This window comes from Meles meles, chromosome 2 (assembly GCF_922984935.1).
Source record: "Meles meles chromosome 2, mMelMel3.1 paternal haplotype, whole genome shotgun sequence".
In the NCBI taxonomy this organism is placed as follows: domain Eukaryota; kingdom Metazoa; phylum Chordata; class Mammalia; order Carnivora; family Mustelidae; genus Meles; species Meles meles.
Window position 1 is genome coordinate 3,607,165 of NC_060067.1, and position 25,681 is coordinate 3,632,845.

Here is a 25,681-nt window from a genome sequence, read left to right on the forward strand (position 1 = left end):
TGGGTTTTCCACATGTAGTATCATATCATCTGCGAAGAGTGATAGTTTGACTTCTTCTTTACCAATTTGGATGCCTTTAATTTCTTTTTGTTGTCTGATTGCTGAGGCTAGGACTTCTAGTACTATGTTAAATAGCAGTGGTGATAATGGACATCCCTGCCGTGTTCCTGACCTTAACGGAAAAGCTTTCAGTTTTTCTCCATTGAGAATGATATTTGTGGTGGGTTTTTCATAGATGGCTTTGATAATATTGAGGTATGTGCCCTCTATCCCTACACTTTGAAGAGTTTTGATCAGGAAGGGATGCTGTACTTTGTCAAATGCTTTTTCAGCATCTATTGAGAGTATCATATGGTTCTTGTTCTTTCTTTTATTAATGTGTTCTATCACATTGATTGATTTGCGGATGTTGAACCAACCTTGCAGTGCTGGAATAAATCCCACTTGATCGTGGTGAATAATCCTTTTAATGTACTGTTGAATCCTATTGGCTAGTATTTTGGCGAGAATTTTTGCGTCTGTGTTCATCAAGGATATTGGTCTGTAGTTCTCTTTTTTGGTGGGATCCTTGTCTGGTTTTGGGATCAAGGTGATGCTGGCCTCATAAAATGAGTTTGGAAGTTTTCCTTCCATTTCTATTTTTTGGAACAGTTTCAGGAGAATAGGAATGAGTTCTTCTTTAAATGTTTGGTAGAAGTCCCATGGGAAGCCGTCTGGCCCTGGGCTTTTGTTTGTTTGGAGATTTTTGATGACTGTTTCAATCTCCTTACTGGTTATGGGCCTGTTCAGGTTTTCTATTTCTTCCTGGTTCAGTTGTGGTAGTTTATATGTCTCTAGGTATGCATCCATTTCTTCCAGATTGTCCAATTTGTTGGCGTAGAGTTGCTCATAGTATGTTCTTATAATTGTCTGTATTTCTTTGGTGTTAGTTGTGATCTCTCCTCTTTCATTCATGATTTTATTGATTTGGGTCCTTTCTCTTTTCTTTTTGATGAGTCTGGCCAGGGGTTTATCAATCTTATTGATTCTTTCAAAGAACCAGCTCCTAGTTTCATTGATTTTTTCTATTGTTTTTTTGGTTTCTATTTCGTTGATTTCTGCTCTGATCTTTATGATTTCTCTTCTCCTGCTGGGTTTAGGGTTTCTTTCTTGTTCTTTCTCCAGCTCCTTTACGCGTAGGGTTAGGTTGTGTACTTGAGACCTTTCTTGTTTCTTGAGAAAGGCTTGTACCGCTATATATTTTCCTCTCAAGACTGCATTTGCTGTGTCCCACAGATTTTGAACTGTTGTGTTTTCATTATCATTTCTTTCCATGAATTTTTTCAATTCTTCTTTAATTTCCTGGTTAACCCATTCATTCTTTAGAAGGATGCTGTTTAGTCTCCATGTATTTGGGTTCTTTCCAGCTTTCCTCTTGTGATTGAGTTCTAGCTTCAGAGCATTGTGGTCTGAAAATATGCAGGGAATAATCCTAATCTTTTGATACCGGTTGAGACCTGATTTGTGACCCAGGATGTGATCTATTCTGGGGAAGGTTCCATGTGCACTAGAGAAGAATGTGTATTCTGTTGCTTTGGGATGAAATGTTCTGAATAGATCTGTGATGTCCATCTGGTCCAGTGTGTCATTTAAGGCCTTTATTTCCTTGTTGATCTTTTGCTTGGATGATCTATCCATTTCAGTGAGGGGAGTGTTCAAGTCCCCTACTATCATTGTATTATTATTGATGTGTTTCTTTAATTTTGTTATTAATTGGTTTATATAGTTGGCTGCTCCCACGTTAGGGGCATAGATATTTAAAATTGTTAGATCTTGTTGGACAGACCCTTTGAGTAGGAGATAGTGTCCTTCCTCATCTCTTATTATAGTCTTTGGCTTAAAATCTAACTGATCTGATATAAGGATTGCCACCCCAGCTTTCTTCTGATGCCCATTAGCATGGTAAATTGTTTTCCACCCCCTCACTTTAAATCTGGAGGTGTCTTCGCGTCTAAAATGAGTTTCTTGTAGGCAACATACTGATGGGTTTTGTTTTTTTATCCATTCTGATACCCTGTGTCTTTTGATTGGGGCATTTAGCCCATTAACATTCAGGGTAACTATTGAGAGATATGAATTTAGTGCCATTATTAGCCTGTAAGGTGACTGTTACTGTATATTGTCTCTGTACCTTTCTGATCTACTACTTTTAGGCTCTCTCTTTGCTTAGAGGCCCCCTTTCAATATTTCCTGTAGAGCTGGTTTGGTGTTTGCAAATTCTTTCAGTTTTTGTTTGTCCTGGAAGCTTTTGATCTCTCCTTCTATTTTCAATGATAGCCTAGCTGGATAGAGTATTCTTGGCTCCATGTTTTTCTCGTTTAGTGCTCTGAATATATCATGCCAGCTCTTTCTGGCCTGCCAGGTCTCTGTGGATAAGTCTGCTGCCAATCTAATATTTTTACCATTGTATGTTACAGACTTCTTTTCTCGGGCTGCTTTCAGGATTTTCTCTTTGTCACTAAGACTTGTAAACTTTACTATTAGGTGACGGGGTGTGGACCTATTCTTGTTGACTTTGAGGGGGGTTCTCTGCATCTCCTGGATTTTAATGCTTGTTCCCTTTGCCATATTAGGGAAATTCTCTCCAATGATTCTCTCCAATAGACCTTCTGCTCCCCTCTCTGTTTCTTCTTCTTCTGGAATCCCAATTATTCTAATGTTGTTTCATCTTATGGTGTCACTTATCTCTCGAATTCTCCCCTCATGGTCCAGTAGCTGTTTGTCCCTCTTTTGCTCGGCTTCCTTATTCTCTGTCATTTGGTCTTCTATATCACTAATTCTTTCTTCTGCCTCATTGATCCTAGCAGTGAGAGCCTCCATTTTTGATTGCACCTCATTAATAGCTTTTTTGATTTCAACTTGGTTAGATTTTAGTTCTTTAATTTCTCCAGAAAGGGCTTTAATATCTCCAGAGAGGTTTCTCTAATATCTTCCATGCCTTTTTCGAGCCCGGCTAGAATGTTCAGAATCGTCATTCTGAACTCTTGATCTGTCATATTACCCATGTCTGTGTTGATTAGGTCCCTAGCGTTCGGTACTGTCTCTTGTTTTTTTTGTTTGTGGTGATTTTTTCCGCCTTGTCATTTTGTCCAGATAAGAGGATATGAAGGAGCAAATAAACTACTAAAAGGGTGGCAAAGACCCCGGAAAAATGCGCTGTAACCAAATCAGAAGAGACCCCAAATTGTGGGGGGGAGAAAGGGGATAAAAACAAGTTCTTTCAGAAAGTGGTTGATTTTCTGTTTCTAGAGTTGCTGTTCTTCTTCTCTTCGCTCTCCCGTTGGATTTGTAGGTGTTTGCAATGTTTAGATAAGCTATCGAGCTGATCTCCTGCTACCTGATGTAGTCTCAGGCTGCTACTTCTCCGCCATCTTGACTCCTCCCCCGAGCCTTCTCTTTTATCTTCCCTTTTTTTCCTGTCTTTCTCTCTTTTTTTTTCTTTTTTTTTCTTTTTTTTTCTTTTCTTTCTTTTTTTTTTGTCTCTTTCTTCTCTATTTCTTTTTCTTTTCTTTTTTCTCTCATTTGGGTGGGGAATCCTGATTGCACAGAAGCATTCCAGAGTGCACAATGACTGCACCACAATCGATACATCCAGCTGCATCTGTTCAATCATCTCTTACCAAAATGACTAGGAGGAGGAATGCCCAACAGAAGAAAAATACAGAGGATGGACCTTCTATAACAGAGCTAATGGCTATCGACATAGACAATATGTCGGAAAAGGAATTCAGGCTAACAATTTTCCAGGCAATAACTAGGTTGGAGAAAGCCATGGATGACCAAACAGAATTGATTAGGGCAGAACTGAAAGCCACCAGGGATGATGTTCAAAATGCTCTCAATGAGTTCCAATCTAATCTAAATTCTCTAAAAGCTAGGGTAACTGAGACAGAAGATAGAATTAGTGATCTGGAGGACAAACAGATAGAGAGAAAGGATCAGGAGGAAGCCTGGAACAAACAGCTCAGAAGCCATGAAAACAGAATCAGGGAAATAAATAATGCCATGAAAGGTTCCAACGTCAGAATTATTGGAATCCCTGAAGGGGAGGAAAAAGAAAGAAGTCTAGAAGATATAATGGAACAAGTTGTCTATGAAAATTTTCCCAATCTCACGAATGGAAACAATGTTCATGTACTAGAGGCAGAGTGGTTTCCCCCCAAGATTTTAGATTCTCGAAAGTCCTCAGGACACCTAATAGTTAGAATGAAGAATTATGCTTCTAGACAGACCCTCTTTTTTTTTTAATATTTTATTTATTTATTTGACAGAGAGAGAGGTCACAACTAGGCAGAGAGGCAGGCAGAGAGAGAGGAGGAAGCAGGCTCCCCACGGAGTAGAGAGCCCAATGTGGGGCTCGATCCCAGGACCCTGAGACCATGACCTGAGCTGAAGGCAGAGGCCTAAACCACTGAGCCACCCAGGCGCCCCCCTAGACAGACCCTGTTAAAAGCCTCTAGGACAAAGAGGATCCTTACATACAGAGGAATGCCCATTAGAATAACATCAGACCTGTCCACAGAGACCTGGCAAGCCAGGATGGACTGGAAAAATATATTCAGAGTACTAAATGAGAAGAACATGCAGCCAAGAATACTGTATCCAGCAAGACTGATATTCAAAATGGATGGAGAGATAAAGAGTTTCCAAGACCAGCAAGGCTTAAAAGACTACGCAACCACCAAGCCGACACTGCAGGAAATATTAAGGGGGGGGGGGCTATAAAAGAGAAAAAATCCTAAGAATATCATTGAACAGAAATATAGAGACAATCTACAGACAGAAAGACTTCAAAGGTAGCACGATGTCAATCAAAACCTATCTATCAATAATCACTCTCAATGTGAATGGCCTAAATGCGGCCATAAAATGACACAGGGTTGCAGATTGGATAAAAGACAGGACCCATCCATATGTTGTCTACAAGAGATCCATTTTGAACCTAAGGATACACCCAGACTGAAAGTGAAGGGATGGAGAAGCATCTTTCATGCCAATGGGCCTCAGAAGTAGTCTGGGGTAGTGATACTCATAAAAGATAAATTAGATTTTAAACTAAAGACTGTAGTCAGAGATACAGAAGGACACTACATAATTCTTAAAGGGACTATCCACCAAGATGATCTAACACTTGTAATTATCTATGCCCCCAATATGGGAGCAGCCAATTACATAAGAAAACTATTAATCAAGATAAAGAGTCATATTGATATGAATATATTGATAGTAGGAGATCTTAATATGCCTCTCTCAGTAGTAGACAGATCATCGATGCAGAAAATTAATAAAGAAATAAGAGCATTGAATGAAACATTGGACCAGATGGACCTCATAGACATATACAGAACGTTCCACCCTAAAACAACAGAATACCCATTCTTCTCAAGTGCACATGGAACCTTCTCCAGAATAGACCACATACTGGGTCACAAAGCAGGACTCAACTGATACCAAAGGACTGACATTATTCCCTGCATATTCTCAGATCACAATGCTTTGAAACTGGAACTCAATCACAAGGAAAGGTTCAGAAGGAACTCAAACACCTGGAAGCTAAAGACCACCTTGCTTAAGAATGCTTGGATCAACCAGGAGATCAAAGAAGAACTTAAACAATTCATGGAAACCAATGAGAATGAAGACACCTCGGTCCAAAACCTATGGGATACAGCAAAGGCGGTTCTAAGGGGGAAATACATAGCCATCCAAGCCTCCCTCAAAAACATTGAAAAATCCAGAATACACCAGCTGTCTCTACACCTTAAAGAACTGGAGAATCAACAACAAATCAAACCAACTCCACACGCAAGAAGGGAAATAATCAAGATTAGAGCAGAGATCAATGAGGAAGACACCAGAGATACAGTAGAAAGTATCAGTGAAACTAGAAACTGATTTTTTGAAAGAATCAATAAGATCGATAAACCATTGGCCACACTAATCCAAAAGAAAAGAGAGAAAGCTCAAATTAATAAAATTATGAATGAAAAGGGAGAGATCACAACTAACACCAAGGAAATAGAAACAATCATCAGAAATTATTACCAACAGTCATATGCCAATAAGCTAAGCAACCTAGATGAAATGGATGCATTCCTGGAAAACTACAAACTCCCAAAATTGAACCAGGAAGAAATTGACAACCTGAACAGACTGATATCTAGTAATGAGATTGAAGCAGTGATCAAAAACCTCCCAAAAAACAAGAGCCCAGGACCTGACAGATTCCCTGGGGAATTCTACCAAACTTTCAAAGAAGAAATATTACCTATTATCCTGAAGCTATTTCAAAAAAATGAAGCAGAAGGAAAACTTCCAGACTCTTTTTATGAAGCCAGCATTACCTTGATCCCAAAACCAGGCAAAGACCACACCAAAAAGGAGAATTTCAGACCAATATCGCTGATGAATATGGATGCTAAGATTCTCAACAAGATCCTAGCAAACAGGACCCAGCAGCACATTAAAAAGATTATCCACGAGAACCAGGTGGGATTCATCCCTGGGTTGCAAGGATGGTTCAACATTCGCAAATCAATCAGTGTGATAGAACAAATCTCTAGGAGAAGAGAGAAGAACCACATGGTCCTCTCAATTGATGCAGAAAAAGCATTTGACAAAATCCAGCATCCGTTCCTGATTAAAACGCTTCAAAGTATAGGGATAGAGGGAACATTCCTGAACTTCATAAAATCTATGAAAGACCCACAGCAAATATCATCCTCAAAGGGAAAAAGCTCACAGTCTTCCCGTTGAGATCAGGAACACAACAAGGATGCCCACTCTCACCATTCTTGTTCAACATAGTATTAGAAATCCTAGCAACGGCAATCAGCCAACAAAGAGAAATAAAAGGTATCCAAATTCGTAGTGAAGAAGTCAAACTCTCTCTCTTCTCAGATGACATGATTCTTTATATGGAAACCCCAAAGACTCTACCCCCAAACTACTAGAACTCATACAGCAATTCAATAATGTGGCAGGATACAAAGTCACTGTACAGAAATCAGTGGCTTTCTTATACACTAACAATGAAAATACAGAAAGGGAAATTAGAGAATCGATTCCATTTACTGTAGCACCAAGAACCATAAGATACCTGGGAATAAACCTAACCAAAAAGGTAAAGGATCTGTACTCGAGGAACTACAGAACACTCATGAAAGAAATTGAAGAAGACACAAAAAGATGGAAGACCGTTTCATGCTCTTGGATTGGAAGAATAAACATTGTTAAAATATCTATACTGCCTAGAGCAATCTATACTTTTAATGCCATTCCGATCAAAATTTCACCGGTATTTTTCAAAGAGCTGGAGCAAATAATCCTAAAATTTGTAAGGAATCAGGAGAGACCCCGAATTGCTAAGGAAATGTTGAAAAACAAAAACAAAACGGACGGCATCATCTTACCTGATTTCAAGCTTTACTACAAAGCTGTGATCACCAGGACAGCGTGGTACTGGCATAAAAACAGACACATAGACCAGTGGAATAGAGTGGAGAGCCCAGATATGGACCCTCAACTTTATGGTCAAATAATCTTCAACAAAACAGGAAAAAATATACAATGGAAAAAAGACAGTCTCTTCAATAAATGGTGCTGGGAAAACTGGACAGCTTTATGTAGAAGAATGAAACTCAACCATTCTCTTACACCATACACAAAGATAAACTCGAAATGGATAAAAGACCTCAACGTGAGACAGGAATCCATCAGAATCCTAGAGGAGAACATAGGCAGTAACCTCTTCGATATCAGTCATAGCAACTTCCTTCAAGATATGTCTCCAAAGGCAAAGGAAACAAAAGTGAAAGAAAGTGGAGGACTTTGCTCAGGCTGGAGATTAGAACAAATCCCTGTACTAGATATAGGGTATATTTTTATCTATTAGAAGTTGTATCCTAAACTTTTTTAGAGGAAAAAAACCCTATGGGTATACAAAAAATAATATAGATACAATGAAGGACAAAATGTGACTATAATAATGAAGGTTCAAAAAGATTTTTTTGAAAGGTATTGTTAAGTTAAACTAGTTAAAAAATGTTAAAAGTGGAAAGTTTAAAAGTTTAAAAAAATTAGCAGAGGGAAAAAAAATTTTAAAAAAATTAACTTTGCCAGACTAAACAATCATGGGGATAAAGCCATGAATTCCATGCTTTGCTTTCTCCTCCTCTGGAATTCCACTGTTCTCCTTGGTAAGTGAACTTGTTCATGGATGGATTTCTTGATGATCTTGGGGAGGGGCCTGTTATAATGATTCTCTAATGTCTTTGCCCGAGGCGGAATTGCACCACCCTTACCAGGGGCCAAGCTAAGTAATCTACTTCGTTTCGCTTTTGGGAGCTTTTGTTCCCTGAACATTTTCCGTAGCATTCCGGAGGATGGGAATGAAAATGGCAGCCTCCCAATCTCCAGCCCAGAGAAGCCGAGCTCAGTGCCCCACTCCTCTGTGCACCTTCGGAGAAAAGCGATCAATCACTCCTGTCTCCCTGGCCTCCAGCAGTTCTCCAAGCCCACCCAGCCTGTGACCGAGCCTCTGTGTCTCTGGCACACAGCCCTGCCTGGAGTCTCTGAACCCTGAAGATTGCCGTACTCTTCCAAGGAAGTCTCCCAGGGTCTTGTGGGGTCTCTGCTCACAGAGCAGTGACCTGTGCCACGGATCACGATAAGGTAACCCCGAGTTGACAGCTCACTCCTCGGCTCAGGCTCTGTAACTGGCTTCCATGCTCTAATAACCTGTGAACTCTGTAAGACTCAGATATCCCTATTCCTTTTGTGACCCCACAGGACCTGAGACCACATGTCCCCACATGAGCGTCACCCTAGTTTAGCCTCTAGAGCGATGTCCCTTCATGGAGCAGACTTTTAAAAGTTCAGATTTTGTTCTCTGCTGCTCCACAGCTTGCCAGGAGCAGGCCTCTCTCCCGGCAGTCTGTCTTCCAGTCGCTTTGGAATCACTTCTCCACTGGTCCTACTTTTCAGAAAGTGGTCGATTTTCTGCTTCTAGAATTGCTACTCTTCTCTTCGATCTCCTGTTGTATTTGTAGGTGTTCTGAGTGATTTGATAAGCTATCTAGCCGATCTCCTTCTACCCAATGTCGTCTCAGCCTGCTACTTCTCTGCCATCTCGATCTCAGTCCCCTCAAAGTTCTTGTTTATTTATTGATTTTCTGCTTGGATGATCTATTACTGAGAATGGCATGTTAAGATCTCCTACTATGAATGTATTCATATCAATATGACTCTTTATCTTGATTAACAGTTTTCTTATGTAATTGGCTGCTCCCTGATTGGGGGCATACCTAGTTACAATTGATAGATCTTCTTGAGTATAGACCCTTTAAGACTTATGTAGTGTCTTCTGTATCTCTGACTACAGTCTTTAGTTTAAAAATAATTTATCTGATAGGAGAATTGCTGCCCCATCTTCTTTTGAGGCCCATTGGCATGAAAGATGCTTCTCCATCCCTTCACTTTCAGTCTAGACGTATCCTTAGGTTCAAAATGGGTCTCTTATAGACAACATATGGATGGGCCTGCCATTTTATCCAATCTGCAACCCTGTGCCCTTTTACGGGTGCATTTAGGCCATTCACATTGAGAGTGATTATTGAGAGATACATTTTTATTCATATCATGTTACCTGTGAAGTCTTTGTCTCTATAGATTATCTCCATAAATTTCTGTTCAAATTAAGCCAACTCCACACACAAGAAGGGAAATAACCAAGATTAGAGCAGAGATCAATGAGATAGAAACTAGAAATACAGTAGAACGCATCAATGAAACTAGAAGCTGGTTTTTTGAAAGAGTCAATAAGATTGATAAACCATTGGCCAAACTAATTATCAACAATTATATTGATAACTATTAAACTATTAAATTAAACTATTATCAACAGTTATATGCCAATAAGTTAAGAAACCTTGATGAAATGGATGCATTCCTGGAAAACTATAAACTTCTAAAAGTGAATCAGGAAGAAATTGATAACTTGAATAGACCAATATCTAGTAACGAGATTGAAGCAGTGATCAAAAACCTCCCAATAAACAAGAGTCCAGGAGCTGATGGATTCCCTGGGGAATTCTACCAAACTTTCAAAGAAGAAATAATACCTATTATCCTGAAGCTATTTCAAAAAAAATGAAGCAGAAGGAAAACTTCCAGACTCTTTTTATGAAGCCAGCATTACTCTGATCCCCAAACCAAGCAAAGACCCACCCAAAAGGAGAATTTCAGACCAATATCCCTGATGAATATGGATGCTAATATTCTCAACAAGATCCTAGCTAATAGGATCCAACATGACATTCAAGATTATCCATCATGACCAGGTGGGATATATCCATGCGTTGCAAGGGTGGTTCAACATTCACAAATCAATCAATGTGATAGAATAAATTAATAAGAGAAGTGAGAAGAACCACATGGTCCTCTCAATTGATGCATAAAAGCATTTGATAAAATCCAGCATCTGTTCCTTAAACATCCATTAAAACACTTCAAAGTATAGAGATAGAGGGAACATTCCTGAACTTCATAAAATCTATCTATGAAAAAACCCACAGCAAATATCATCCTCAATGGGAAAAAGTTCATAGCCTTCCTGTTGATATCAGGAACACGACAAGGATGCCCACTCTCACCACTCTTGTTCAACATAGTATTAGAAGTCCTAGCAATGGCAATCAGCCAACAAAGAGAAATAAAAGGTATCCAAATTGGCAATGAAGTAGTCAAACTCTCTCTCTTCGCAGATGACATGATACTTTATATGGAAAACCCAAAAGACTCCACCTCCAAACTACTAGAACTCATTCAGTATTTCAGTAATGTGGCAGGATACAAAATCAATATACAGAAATCAGTTCCTTTCTTATACACTAACAATGGAATATACAGAAAGGGAAATTAGAGAATCGATTCCATTTACTATAGCACCAAGAACTGTTAGATATGTGTCAAGCTTTACTACAAAGCTGTGATCACCAAGACAGCATGGTACGGGCATAAAAACAGACACATAGACCAGTGGAACACAGTGGAGAGCCCAGATATGAACCCTCAACTCTATGGTCAAATAATCTTCAACAGCGCATGAAAAAATATACAGTGGAAAAAAGACAGTCTCTTCAATAAATGGTGCTGGGAGAATTGGACAGCTATGTGTAGAATAATGAAACTCAACCATTCTCTCATACCATACACAAAGATAACCTCAAAATGGCTGAAAGACCCCAACGTGAGGCAGGAATCTATCAAAAACCTAGAAGTGAACATAGACAGTAACCTCTTTGACATCGGTCACAGCAACTTCTTTCAAAACACGTCACCAAAGGCAAAGGAAACCAAAGTGAAAATGAACTTTTGGGACTTCATCAAGAACAAAAGTTCTGCTCAGCAAAGGAAGCAGTCAACAAAACAAAGAGGCACTTATTTGTGGAGCATAACAAATAACATGGAAGACATGGGGAGATGGAGAGGAGAAGGGAGTTGAGGGAAATTGGAAGGGGAGGTGAACCATGAGAGACTATGGACTCTGAAAAACAATCTGAGGGTTTTGAAGGGGCGGGTTGTGGGAGGTTGGGAGAGCCAGGTGGTGGGTATTATGGAGGGCATGTATTGCATGGAGCACTGGGTGTGGTGCATAAACAATGAATTCTGTTACGTTGAAAAGAAACAAAAACAAAAACAAAACAACAAAAAAAAAGGCAACCCACGGAATGAGAGAAGATATTCACAAATGACAGTACAAAGGGCTGATATCCAGGTTCTATAAAGAACTCTTCAAACTCAACACACGCAAAACAGATAATCATGTCAAAAAATGGCCAGAAGACATGAACAGACACTTTTCCAATGAAGACATACAAATGGCTATCAGACACATGAAAAAATGTTCATCATCATTAGCCATCAGGGAGATTCAAATTAAAACCACATTGTGATATCACCTCACACCAGTTAGAATGGCCAAAATTAGCAAGACAGTAAACAACGTGTGTTGGAGAGGATGTGGGGAAAGGGGAACCCTCTTACACTGTTGGTGGGAAGGCAAGTTGGTGCAGTCACTTTGGAAAACAGTGTGGAGATTCCTCAAGAAATTAAAAATAGAGCTTCCCTATGACCCTGCAATTGCATTGCTGGGTATTTACCTCAAAGATACAGATGTAGTGAAAAGAAGGGCCATCTGTACCCCAATGTTCATAGCAGCAATGGCCACAGTCGCCAAACTGTGGAAAGAACCAAGATGCCCTTCAACGGATGAATGGATAAGGAAGATGTGGTCCATATACACGATGGAGTATTATGCCTCCATCAGAAAGGATGAATACCCAACTTCTGTAGCAACATGGACGGGACTGGAAGAGATTATGCTGAGCGAAATAAGTCAAGCAGAGAGAGTCAAGTATCATATGGTTTCACTTATTTGTGGAGCATAAGGAATAACACAGGGGACATGGGGAGATGGAGAGGAGAAGGTAATTAGGGGAAATTGGAAGGGGAGATGAACCATAAGAGACAATGGACTCTGAAAAACAACCTGAGGGTTTTGGTGGGGCGGTGTGGGAGAGGGTTGGGGTGAGTCTGGTGGTGGGTATTAAGAAGGGCACGGATTGCATGGAGCACTGGGAGTGGTGCATAAACAATGAATTCTGGAACACTTAAAAGAAATTTTAAAAAAAAATGTTGAAAATTAAAAAAAAAAGAAATCTAGGTGACGGTTACTGGAGTAACCAGAGAGATCTACGCGTCATGGGTACCGGAAGTGGTTCCGAGTGGGTGTTCCTGTGTGTGTGTAATTTGCTGATCCTTGGTCTACACTCTGGTTATACCGGTTTACTCAGGTGGTCCAGTTTACCCAGATGTATGCAGATTAAGAAGTTACAATTAAAACAAAGGAAGAGTGGCAGCCGCCAATGAATCAGCACACTGAACACCAAGATCACAGTGTACAGCACGTCCTCACCCCCTACTGCTTGCGCGCACAGCCACCCCATAACGAGAAAACCTCATTGGCTGGGAGCGGGTGGCGCACTTCCGGGAACCCATCTTAGCCCCGCCCCTTCCGCCTGCAGGCCGTCTCCGCCTCGCGTCTCTGGCGTCCGCCTCAGGACTGCGGCCCTCGGACCACGCTCTCAAAGCAGGAAGCGGCTCTCGCGCCTGGCGGCCGCCCCTCCAACACCCTCCCGCCACCCCGCTTGCGGCCGCCGCCATGAACATCCGCAACGCAGGGCCGCGGGACCTGGTCAACATGCAGCACTGCAACCTGCTGTGCCTGCCCGAGAACTACCAGATGAAGTACTACCTGTACCACGGGCTGTCCTGGCCGCAGCTGTCCTACGTCGCCGAGGACGACGCCGGCCGCATGGTGGGCTACGTCCTGGCCAAGATGGAGGAGGACGCGGACGACGTCCCGCACGGGCACATCACGTCGCTGGCGGTGAAGCGCTCGCACCGGCGCCTCGGCCTGGCGCAGAAGCTCATGGAGCAGGCGTCGCGCGCCATGGTGGAGAACTTCGGCGCGCGCTACGTGTCGCTGCACGTGCGCAGGAGCAACCGCGCGGCGCTGCGCCTCTACGCCGACACCCTCGGCTTCCGCGTCAGCGAGGTGGAGCCCCGGTACTACGCGGACGGGGAGGACGCGTACGCCATGCGGCGGGACCTCTCGCGCGTGGCCGAGGCGCTGAGGAGGGGCGGGCGCGGGGCGGCGGGCCCCCGGGAGGACCCGGACGCTGCGGGGGACGCACCGGCCGGCCCCGAGGAGAGGAGCCCCACGGCCGGCGACAGCGGCGGGGACGGCGAGGAGCCCGGCGAGTACGCGGCGGGCACCGACGTCCGGAACAGCTCGGGGGATTCGGATTCCGCCTCCTAGGACCTGCCCAAGGTATGGTGTCCTGACCCAGCTCCTCCCCAGGCCCCGCTCCTGGCCTTGGCCTGCCCGGGCCCCTCTCGGCCCTTCCGCTTGGCCGCCTCGTAACCCTGGGGAGCGGCGTGTAGTGGTGGCGGGGCGGCGGGCTGGAGCCGGCTGCAGGAGACTGGGCTCCCCGCGGGGGTCGACCCGCACTCGGACGCCTGCTAAAACTAGGTCAAGTTCAGTAGGAGAAACCAGCGGTTTTCCATCTTTTTTAGGGTGAACTGTGTTTCAGGGTATCCTCATGGCTGGTGGAAGAAATCTCTTCTCTACGGAATGACAACTGAGACACGCGGGAAGAGGGATAGAACCTGAAAATCACCAGTTTGCAGCTCCCGATGACATCATAGATTCAGCCAACGGTTACCGTGGCTGTTAACTATTAGATGAAAAGGAAACTCTTTGTAATTATGGGTCAGGTTGACACCGCTTGAAGTCACTGGGCAAGTGTAACGTCACTAAAAGGGGGACATGTTCCGCGCCTGCTGATGCGCTATGACATGCACAGTGACAACTATGAAATACTCGTACCACAAGACAGTCGCATGTCTGTGTGCGTGAATTAATACTGTGTCCAAACAAGGCTTTACATGTTCCCACCAGGTCTGTAAACAATAAATACAGAGGCGGCTGCCATGTGCCATGGTGGGATCAGCCAAATAGAATTTCTACAGAACAAATGACCAGGTTTTTTCAACAAGCAAATAAATGTCATTTTAATAAAGGGAGGAGGAATTTATTAAAATAAACTTTAAAGATATATTAACCACATGAACCATTGTGAGCATGGTTTGGGCCCTGATATAAACAAATCAAATACAAGACATTTTGAGATAACCAGGCAAAATTTGTAAACACTGCCTGTATCATCAAGGAATTGTCAGTGATCTTGTTTGGTGAGCGAAATGGTATTGTATTTTTTTAAGGTGTTATCTTTTAGAGATACAGACTGAAATAATTAGAGGTGACAGAATATGAGGTCTCAGATCCACTTTAAAATATTCCAGCAAAACGAGAGGAAAAAAGTTAGGGAGCAAGAAATGTATAAAATAAAAAATGGCAACAGATGATAATTGTTGAAGTTGGCAATGGGGGGATTCAACTTGGAACTTGGGAGGTTCATTATGCTATTCTTTTTTGAATGTGCGAAAACATGAGAAGTCAAAAACAAAAACAGTTTTATACTTCCTAATACACAGTAATGCTAATACTAAGCAGCCACTAAAAAGTTGTTTTAAAAGACTAAATGACATCAGGACTTTGTAACACCCTAAGAATTTCAAGGATCAATGAGCCACTGTCAGTTCAGAAGCTCCAACTTCTAAACCTGTCACCTTAGCCTTACAAATGAAAAAGGGAACTTTTCTTATGACAAAGTCCAGTCATGAGTGATAAACACTGTATATAGTCAAAATGCATGCTGTTTGATTTACTCATCCTTTTTTCGTCATGCCAGCTGTTTTTTTATTCACACTCACATACATGAATTTTTAAAAAATTGATCACTTTAAGTCTTTTGTTTAGTAACTTGTTTTCATCTAATGTAGACTTTTTTCCATGTTAAAAACTGTAGTTCTCCAATATCATTTTTCTTTCTTTCCTTCTTTTTTTTTTTTGAGTACTCATTCTTAAAGGATTATTACTTGGCAGGCATGAGGCTTGGAGTTGGTATACAATCATGATCTGGATAGTTGATGTTTACATTATATAATACTTAGAGATTTTATTTATTTATTTGACAGAGAGCATGCACAAGCAGGGAGAGCAGCAGGCAGAGGAAGAGGGAGAAGCAGGCTCCCCACTGAGCAGGAAGCCTGATGTGGGGGTCTCGAATGATCATGACCTGAGCCAAAGGCAGTTGCTTAATCAACTGAGCCACCTAAGCGCCTCCATTATACAACACTTAAGAATAAATGTACTATATTTTTTTAGACCTTTTAATGCTGAAGCCCAAACTGTATTGCACACTAACCCTGTTTTATTCCCATTCAAGTATAGTTCCATAGGCTATAAAAATTTAGATACCAGGAGGGAGACAAACTATAAGTGACTCTTAATCTCACAAAACAAACTGAGGGTTGCTGAGGAGGAGAGGGGCCAGGAGAGGGGGGTGGGTTTATGGACAACGGGGAGGGTATGTGCTATGGTGAGTGCCATGAAGAGTGTAAACCTGGTGATTCACAGACCTGTACCCCTGGGGCTAACAATACATTATATGGGGAAATGGATAAAAAAAAAACTTAGATACCATAATTTCATGGAGGTTAGAAATACTGTAACCTTAGAGGAGTCCTTGCATCTGATTTTAACAACCTGAACATTTCAAAACGACTGATTCATTTAGTCAAAGGTTAAGATAAAGGCAGCAAAACAGTCTAAAAGGGAAGGTAAAATTAAATAAAACTTAATATCCTAAGACAAATGTTGTCAAATTTATATCTTCCTTAAAAACCCTGAAGTAGGTGAGGGTTTGGTTAAATATGTGATGGAGATTGAGGAGTGCACTTGCTGTGATGGGTGCAGAGTTATATATGGAAGTGTTGAAACTGTACACTTGAAACCCATATAGTACTGTATGTGAGATAACCAGAATTAAAAAATCAGAAAAAAAAAACCTTGAAGGGCTCCATCAAGCCTATATTATTTAAATCAACAAACCCTTTAAAAAAATTACCAATTTTCAAATCCCCATATGGAAGGATGCAATATTACTTGCGTAATATTGATCTCGTCTTTGTGGTTACTGGCTTCTCTTGTTACACTGTAGCTAAGAAGAATCTTAAGTAGAACAGCGCTAATTGAAGTTTGCTTTAAAATAATAATATATATTCACATATATAAAGGGTGTGCATATTGTTATTTGTATATTTTATATTATATATTTCTTATATGTTTATATATTTATATATACTTTGATGAATTCAAAAGCGCTTAATACCTGCTATGAGAAACAAAAATAATTGCCACCCTAATAGGGGAAGAGAAAATAATAAATAATATGAAATAAGAAAACTATTGTGTGACAGTTGTAAATCTCAGGGTCCAAATTCAGGGATAATTCAAAGTCTCCTTTATATCACTACTATTGAACTTTATTTCTAAGTTGAAGAAGAGGATTCCTGTACATAGTATCACTGTCCTTCCAGATCGATATCTTTATTGGCCTCATCTGATCTTTGGTCCTCACTATTCACTTCTGGGTTCTTTCTACCCAGAGGCCTCTTAAGGTCTCTGTACTCTCTGCCATGTTTGTTTGGGCCTTGGTAGCAAGGAGATTAGTCTACATACGCTAACTACTGTTAAAAAATAATCTCCAGTCTCAGTAAGTTAACAAAATACCAGCTTATTTATGACATTACAGTCCAATGGGGGTCAGCAGTGTGGCCGGGATATGCAGGGGAGAGGAAAAGCAGAGCCCTGCTCTATAAAGTCATTGAGGAATACATCTAAAACAGTTGTTCTGAACTTGTTTTGTTCTATAACCTCTCTGGCAATCTAGTAAAGCCTAAAGATCCCTTCTAAGAAAATTGTTTTTATTTTTTATTTATTTTTTTTTAGATTTTTTTTTTTTTTATTTGACACAGAGAGACACGAGAGAGGAACACAAGCAGAGGGAGTGGGAGAGGGAGAAGCAGGCTTCCTGCTGAGCAGGGAGTCCGATGCGGGGCTCCATCCCAGGACCCTGGGATTATGACCTAAGCTGAAGGCAGATGCTTAATGACTGAGCCACCCAGGTGCCCCAGAAAATTGTTTTTCAAAGGCAGACAAATCATATGGGATTTCAAAGGAAATCAATTTTATTGAAATATAGTTATTAAGCTATTTTAGAATAAATTTGTTATGTATGTGCCTCTTTGGGGGTCTAGTAATTACAGTCACTTCAAGGAAAATTTGGTATAAATGGTATTTTGAGATACCTACAACAGCTGTAATATAATATGAAAATACCTATGCTTTAGGTATTTTTGTTGGTGACAAAGCCACAAGTCATGCTAGTACTCAGGCATTGGTGCCTACATTCATAATCAAAGAAAATGCTAAATTTCAGTTAGAGGTTAATGAAAATCCAGATTTTTTTTTTTGTCGTTCCAAATCCAAGGTCATAATCTCCTAAATTCTATTACTAAATCTCAAGAACCCCTGATGCAATGATTCTCACACTTTCTAGAATCATGTGTCCCCTACTGATTCATATACATTCAACATGCAGATAAGGGAAGAATGCATATGGAGGTTTATATAGGTTTTTAAAAGTCAGTACCATTTTTTCCCAGCTAACTTCAGGGGAAGCTGGGAAATGTAGTTCAGCTGTGTGCCCAGGAGGGAAAAGAATGAGTTGTGGTAACCAGACCACATAGTTTCTGCAACAGTGGGAAATATCCTGGTGGTGCTAAGAACTAAGAGAAATTCTGCTTCCCTGACCAGCTAAGAGCTTGGGATCCTTCTGGTGCTCCCTCTCCATAACGTGCCACAGGGAACCCTGTGAGGCTACCCAGGACTGTCTGCTTAGTCACATGACACGTGTTCTGCTCTTTACAAACTTGGGTATAGGAAACTCGGATTCTGCCACCTTGCTGCCTTTATGCCTTTCATTAAAGCCTGGAAGAGGGGAGGAGTCAAGATGGCGGAGAAGTAGCAGGCTGAGACTACATTAGGTAGCAGGAGATCAGCTCGATAGCTTATCTAAACATTGCAAACACCTACAAATCCAATGGGAGATCAAAGAGAAGAACAGCAATTATAGAAACAAAATCAACCACTTTCTGAAAGTTTATCTAAATATATATATATTTTCTTTCTTTTTTATATTTTTTCTTTATTTGTTTTATTTTTTAAATTTTTTTCTTTTTTTTTTCCTGAACCTCTTTTTATCCCCTTTCTCCCCCCCACAATTTGGGGTCTCTTCTGATTTGGTTACAGCGCATTTTTCTGGGGACTTTGCCACCCTTTTAGTATTTTATTTGATCCTTCATATCCTCTTATCTGGACAAAATGAAAAGGCAGAAAAAATCACCACAAACAAAAGAACTAGAGACAGTACCGAAGGCTAGGGACCTAATCAACACAGACATTGGTAATATGTCAGATCAAGAGTTCAGAATGACGATTCTGAACGTTCTAGCCAGGCTCGAAAAAGGCATGGAAGATATTAGAGAAACCCTCTCTGGAGATATAAAAGCCCTTTCTGGAGAAATTAAAGAACTAAAATCTAACCAAGTAGAAATCAAAAAAGCTATTAATGGGGTGCAATCAAAAATGGAGGCTCTCACTGCTAGGATCAATGAGGCAGAAGAAAGAATTAGTGATATAGAAGACCAAATGACAGAGAATAAAGAAGCCGAGCAAAAGAGGGACAAACAGCTATTGGACCACGAGGGGAGAATTTGAGAGATAAGTGACACCATAAGACGAACAACATTAGAATAATTGGGATTCCAGAAGAAGAAGAAACAGAGAGGGGAGCAGAAGGTCTATTGGAGAGAATTTCCCTAATATGGCAAAGGGAACAAGCATCAAAATCCAGGAGATGCAGAGAACCCCCCTCAAAGTCAACAAGAATAGGTCCACACCCCGTCACCTAATAGTAAAGTTTACAAGTCTTAGTGACAAAGAGAAAATCCTGAAAGCAGCCCAGGAAAAGAAGTCTGTAACATACAATGGTAAAAATATTAGATTGGTGGCAGACTTATCCACAGAGACCTGGCAGGCCAGAAAGAGCTGGCATGATATATTCAGAGCACTAAACGAGAAAAACATGCAGCCAAGAATACTCTATCCAGCTAGGCTATCATTGAAAATAGAAGGAGAGATAAAAAGCTTCCAGGACAGACAAAAACTGAAAGAATTTGCAAACACCAAACCAGCTCTACAGGAAATATTGAAAAGGGTCCTCTAAGCAAAGAGAGCCTAAAAGTAGTAGATCAGAAAGGTACAGAGACAATATACAGTAACAGTCACCTTACAGGCTAATAATGGCACTAAATTCATATCTCTCAATAGTTACCCTGAATGTTAATGGGCTAAATGCCCCAATCAAAAGACACAGGGTATCAGAATGGATAAAAAACCAAAACCCATCAGTATGTTGCCTACAAGAAACTCATTTTAGATGCGAAGACACCTCCAGATTTAAAGTGAGGGGTGGAAAACAATTTACCATGCTAATGGGCATCAGAAGAAAGCTGGGGTGGCAATCCTTATATCAGATAAATTAGATTTTAAGCCAAAGACTATAATAAGAGATGAGGAAGGACACTATCTCCTACTCAAAGGGTCTGTCCAACAAGAAGATCTAACAATTTTAAATATCTATGCCCCTAATGTGGGAGCAGCCAACTATATCAACCAATTAATAACAAAATCAAAGAAACACATCAATAATAATACAATAATAGTAGGGACTTTAACACTCCCCTCGCTGAAATGGACAGATCATCCAAGCAAAAGATCAACAAGGAAATAAAGGCCTTAAATGACACACTGGACCAGATGGACATCACAGATCTATTCAGAACATTTCATCCCAAAGCAACAGAATACACATTCTTCTCTAGTGCACATGGAACCTTTCCCAGAATAGATCACATCCTGGGTCACAAATCAGGTCTCAACCGGTATCAAAAGATTAGGATCATTTCCTGCATATTTTCAGACCACAATGCTCTGAAGCTAGAACTCAATCACAAGAGGAAAGCTGGAAAGAACCCAAATACATGGAGACTAAACAGCATCCTTCTAAAGAATGAATGGGTCAACCAGGAAATTAAAGAAGAATTGAAAAAATTCATGGAAAGAAATGATAATGAAAACACAACAGTTCAAAATCTGTGGGACACAGCAAAGGCAGTCCTGAGAGGAAAATATATAGCGGTACAAGCCTTTCTCAAGAAACAAGAAAGGTCCCAAGTACACAACCTAACCCTACGCGTAAAGGAGCTGGAGAAAGAACAAGAAAGAAACCCTAAACCCAGCAGGAGAAGAGAAATCATAAAGATCAGAGCAGAAATCAATGAATTAGAAACCAAAAAAACGGGGAGGCGAACCATAAGAGACTATGGACTCTGAAAAACAACCTGAGGGTTTTGAAGGGTCAGGGGTGGGAGGTTGGGGCAACCTGAGGGTTTTGAAGGGTCAGGGGTGGGAGGTTGGGTGAACAGGTGGTGGGTAATAGGGAGGGCATGTATTGCATGGAGCACTGGGTGTTGTGGGATAGAGGGCACATACCTCAATATTATCAAAGCCATCTATGAAAAACCCACTGCAAATATCATTCTCAATGGAGAAAAACTGAAAGCTTTTCCGCTAAGGTCAGGAACACAGCAGGGATGTCCATTATCGCCACTGCTATTCAACATAATACTAGAAGTCCTAGGCTCAGCAATCAGACAACAAAAAGAAATTAAAGGCATCCAAATTGTCAAAGAAGAAGTCAAACTATCACTCTTCGCAGATGATATGATACTATATGTGGAAATCCCAAAAGACTCCACTCCAAAACTCCTAGAACTTGTACAGGAATTCAGTAAAGTGTCAGGATATAAAATCAATGCACAGAAATCAGTTGCATTTCTGTACACCAACAACAAGACAGAAGAAAGAGAAATTAAGGAGTCAATCCCATTTACAATTGCACCCAAAACTATAAGATACCTAGGAATAAACCTAACCAAAGAGACTAAGAATCTATACACAGAAAATTATAAAGTACTCATGAAAGAAATTGAGGAAGACACAAAGAAATGGAAAAATGTTCCATGCTCCTGGATTGGAAGAATAAATATTGTGAAAATGTCTATGCTAACTAAAGCCATCTACACATTTAATGCAATCCCTATCAAAATACCATCCATTTTTTTCAAAGAAATGGAACAAATAATCCTAAAATTTATATGGAACCAGAAAAGACCTCGAATAGCCAAAGGAATATTGAAAAAGAAAGCCAAATTGGTGGCATCACAATTCCGGACTTCAAGCTCTATTACAAAGCTGTCATCATCAAGACAGCATGGTACTGGCACAAAAACAGACACATAGATCAGTGGAACAGCATAGAGAGCCGAGAAATAGACCCTCAACTCTATGGTCAACTAATCTTCGACAAAGCAGGAAAGAATGTCCAATGGAAAAAAGACAGCCTCTTCAATAAATGGTGCTGGGAAAATTGGACAGCCACATGCAGAAAAATGAAATTGGACCACTTCCTTACACCACACACGAAAATAGACTCCAAATGGATGAAGGACCTCAATGTGAGAAAGGAATCCATCAAAGTCCTTGAGGAGAATGCAGGCAGCAACCTCTTCGACCTCAGACACTGCAACATCTTGCTAGGAACAATGGCAAAGGCAAGGGAAGCAAGGGCAAAAATGAACTATTGGGATTTCATCAAGATCAAAAGCTTTTGCACAGCAAAGGAAACAGTTAACAAAACCAAAAGACAACTGACAGAATGGGAGAAGATATTTGCAAACGACATATCAGATAAAGGGCTAGTATCCAAAATCTATAAGGAACTCAGCAAACTCAACACCCAAAGAACAAATAATCCAATCAAGAAATGGGCAGAGGACATGAACAGACATTTCTGCAAAGAAGACATCCAGATGGCCAACAGACACATGAAAAAGTGCTCCACGTCACTCGGCATCAGGGAAATACAAATCAAAACCACAATGAGATATCACCTCACACCAGTCAGAATGCCTAAAATTAACAAGTCAGGAATGACAGATGCTGGCGAGGATGCGGAGAAAGGGGAACCCTCCTCCACTGTTGGTGGGAATGCAAGCTGGTGCAACCACTCTGGAAAACAGCATGGAGGTTCCTCAAAATGTTGAAAATAGAACTACCCTATGACCCAGCAATTGCACTACTGGGTATTTACCCTAAAGATACAAACATAGTGATCCGAAGGGGCACGTGTACCCGAATGTTTATAGCAGCAATGTCTACAATAGCCAAACTATGGAAAGAACCTAGATGTCCATCAACAGATGAATGGATAAAGAAGATGTGGTATATGTACACAATGGAATACTATGCAGCCATCAAAAGAAATGAAATCTTGCCATTTACGACGACGTGGATGGAACTAGAGGGTATCATGCTTAGTGAAATAAGTTAATCAGAGAAAGACAACTGTCATATGATCTCCCTGATTTGAGGTCATGGAGAAGCAACATGGTGGGTTAGGGGGATAGGAGAAGAATAAATGAAACAAGATGGGATTGGGAGGGAGACAAACCATAAATGATTCTTAATCTCACAAAACAAACTGGGGGTTGCTGGGGGGAGGAGGGGTTGGGAAAGGGGGAGGGGGTTATGGACATTGGGGAGGGTATGTGCTATCGTGAGTGCTGTGAAGTGTGTAAACCTGGAGATTCGCAGACCTGTACCCCTGGGGATAAAAATACATTATATGTTTATAAAAAAAAAATTCGAAGGGAAGGCGAACCATAAGAGACTATGGACTCTGAAAAACAACCTGAGGGTTTTGAAGGGTCAGGGGTGGGAGGCTGGGGGAACAGGTGTTGGGTAATAGGGAGGGCACGTTATGCATGGAGCACTGGGTATTGTGCAAAAACAATGAATACTGTTACGTTGAAAAAATAAATTAATTAAAAAAAAATCCTGGAAGAAATGACCCCTTTATTCTGAACTCCCCCAAACTGCCTGTGAAGTTTCAGTTCTCATCCCTCACCTCCATCCCACTCAACAGGGTTTCACTAGTATAGATGCTTAGTTGTCTGCATGGAACAACCTACTTGTGAGGCCAAGAAAGAGTAGGAAGAAAGGATTTTAAAGGTTAATTATTCTGCCATAATTATGGCACACCCTCCTTGGGGCTAAGAGTTCAAATACCCACAGAAAAAAAGTCCTGAAATAACTTTTCATTTTCTTTTATCTCCTCTTTTGGGTCTGGGCAACAGAGACAGGTAAAGTTAGAGGCGATAGTGAGTAGGGCAGTTGGTGAAGCAGATCGAGTGTGTTCATCTACAAAGTAATAAAAATTACGACTAAGAATATGAGAACTCACTATGTTACAGATGCTAGTTTTAAGGACATCTATGAATGATCTCATTTAATCTTTAGAATAGCCCCTGAAGTTGGCACCACACTCCATTTTACAGATGGGGGCTGCATGACTTACAGATAATTAATGGAGAACAGGGCTGCACACTGTGGTGGTGAGACTCCGGGACGGTGAGAATCACATGAGACGATCCCTGTAAATTGCTTAAGCATACCACCTCACACACAAATACTCCGTAAATTTTAGCTCTTAATATAATCTGTAGTAATAGTAACCATTCTGTTTCTTCCTTTCCTTCTCCACAGTAATCAAATGGTAGAATGTTGTGCATGAGCAGCAACAGTTTGCAGTCTTGGAAGGAAGATGCATCTTAATGATTAAAATAGCTCTCAGTGACAAGCTGAATGTCAAAGCATTCAGCTGAATCAAGCTAATCAACAGCAAAGTTTCTAGGGAGCCATAGCAGTGAAGACAGGTCAGTTCAAAACATGCTAGTTGAGGCAGGAGCGCCATCAAACTGATGCTTATCTCCTGACAAGGAATACGTGCTTGATGATTAATAACAAAAAAGAAAAAAAAGCAAAATCTTGAAATTTTCCATTGAGCTGGCAATACTGAGTTACCCAGGGTTACTTCAGCGACTCTTCCTTTCTGGTTTATTCTTTCTGTCGCTAAGCTGTCATCCTAACAAAAAGTTGTTAAATGTTCACATGAGCATTCACTGAATTAGACTGTTCTTAATTTTACCAGACAACTAATTATAACTGGAATGATATAATGAAATATGGAAGAAAGTTAGAGACTGACAGGTCTGGTAAATTCCTAGTATAACCTTACCCCAGATATGCCAGAAACCATAGATTTCAAATGCAAATGCACTCTTTGAAGATAAAGAGGGGGTTGGGAAGAGATAAAATATTGTTTTGAAATACTAATCAGATAGATACCATTTGTTGAATTATTTATAATCTCTAACAACGTCACTTTTCAATCAGTGTATGATGTACATTTAGGGTGAATGAAATACCAACTTTATCAGGGGTAACTGATAAAAGCGGAGGTTTTTCCTAAATTATATACCCTGTCTGTGCTCCACTATATAAATTCAAATGTGAGCATTATGGTAGAAGATACAAGGAAGAGAGGATATTAAAAATTACGTGAACGGCAGTGGTTCGAGGAGCCAGAGGGAAAAATTCTTTCTGAGAACATTCAACAATGCTGTTTTTATAGACTGACATCCTCAAAACATCATAGGTTTTTTTTTTTTTTTTTAAGTAGAGCATTAAAATTCTGTTTTGTGCTCATGAAATCATGTTAACAATTAAAATATTTCTCAGGCCAGGGGCTCCTGGGTGGCTTAGTTAAGTGTCTGACTTTTGATCTCAGCTCAGGTCTTGATCTCAGGGTGCTGAGTTTAAGCCCTGGCATTGGGCTCCATGCCAAAAAAAAAAAAAATTCTCATGCTTCCATTGTCCACTTTTAAGAAATCCTGGTAATGGAAAAATGTGAACTTAATAAGTTAATTAATTAAGAGCTTTAATATTCATATTTTAGGGATCTCTGGGTGGCTCAGTTAAGTGTCTGCCTTCAGCTCAGGTCATGGTCCCAGAGTCCTGGGATTGAGTCCCACATAGGGCTCCTTGCTCAGCGGGGAGCCTGTCTCTCCCTCTGCTTATGCTCTCTCT

At 40.8% G+C, this 25,681-nt stretch overlaps 1 protein-coding gene across 1 annotated transcript; it reads left to right on the forward strand.

The window, feature by feature from the left end:
- Positions 1–13,258: 13,258 nt before the first annotated feature.
- Positions 13,259–13,921, forward strand: NAA11 (N-alpha-acetyltransferase 11, NatA catalytic subunit). Its single transcript, XM_045991674.1, has one exon. It carries the CDS (start codon positions 13,262–13,264, stop codon positions 13,919–13,921), a length of 660 nt encoding a protein of 219 aa, XP_045847630.1. The 5' UTR covers positions 13,259–13,261.
- The last annotated feature ends 11,760 nt before the right edge of the window (positions 13,922–25,681 follow it).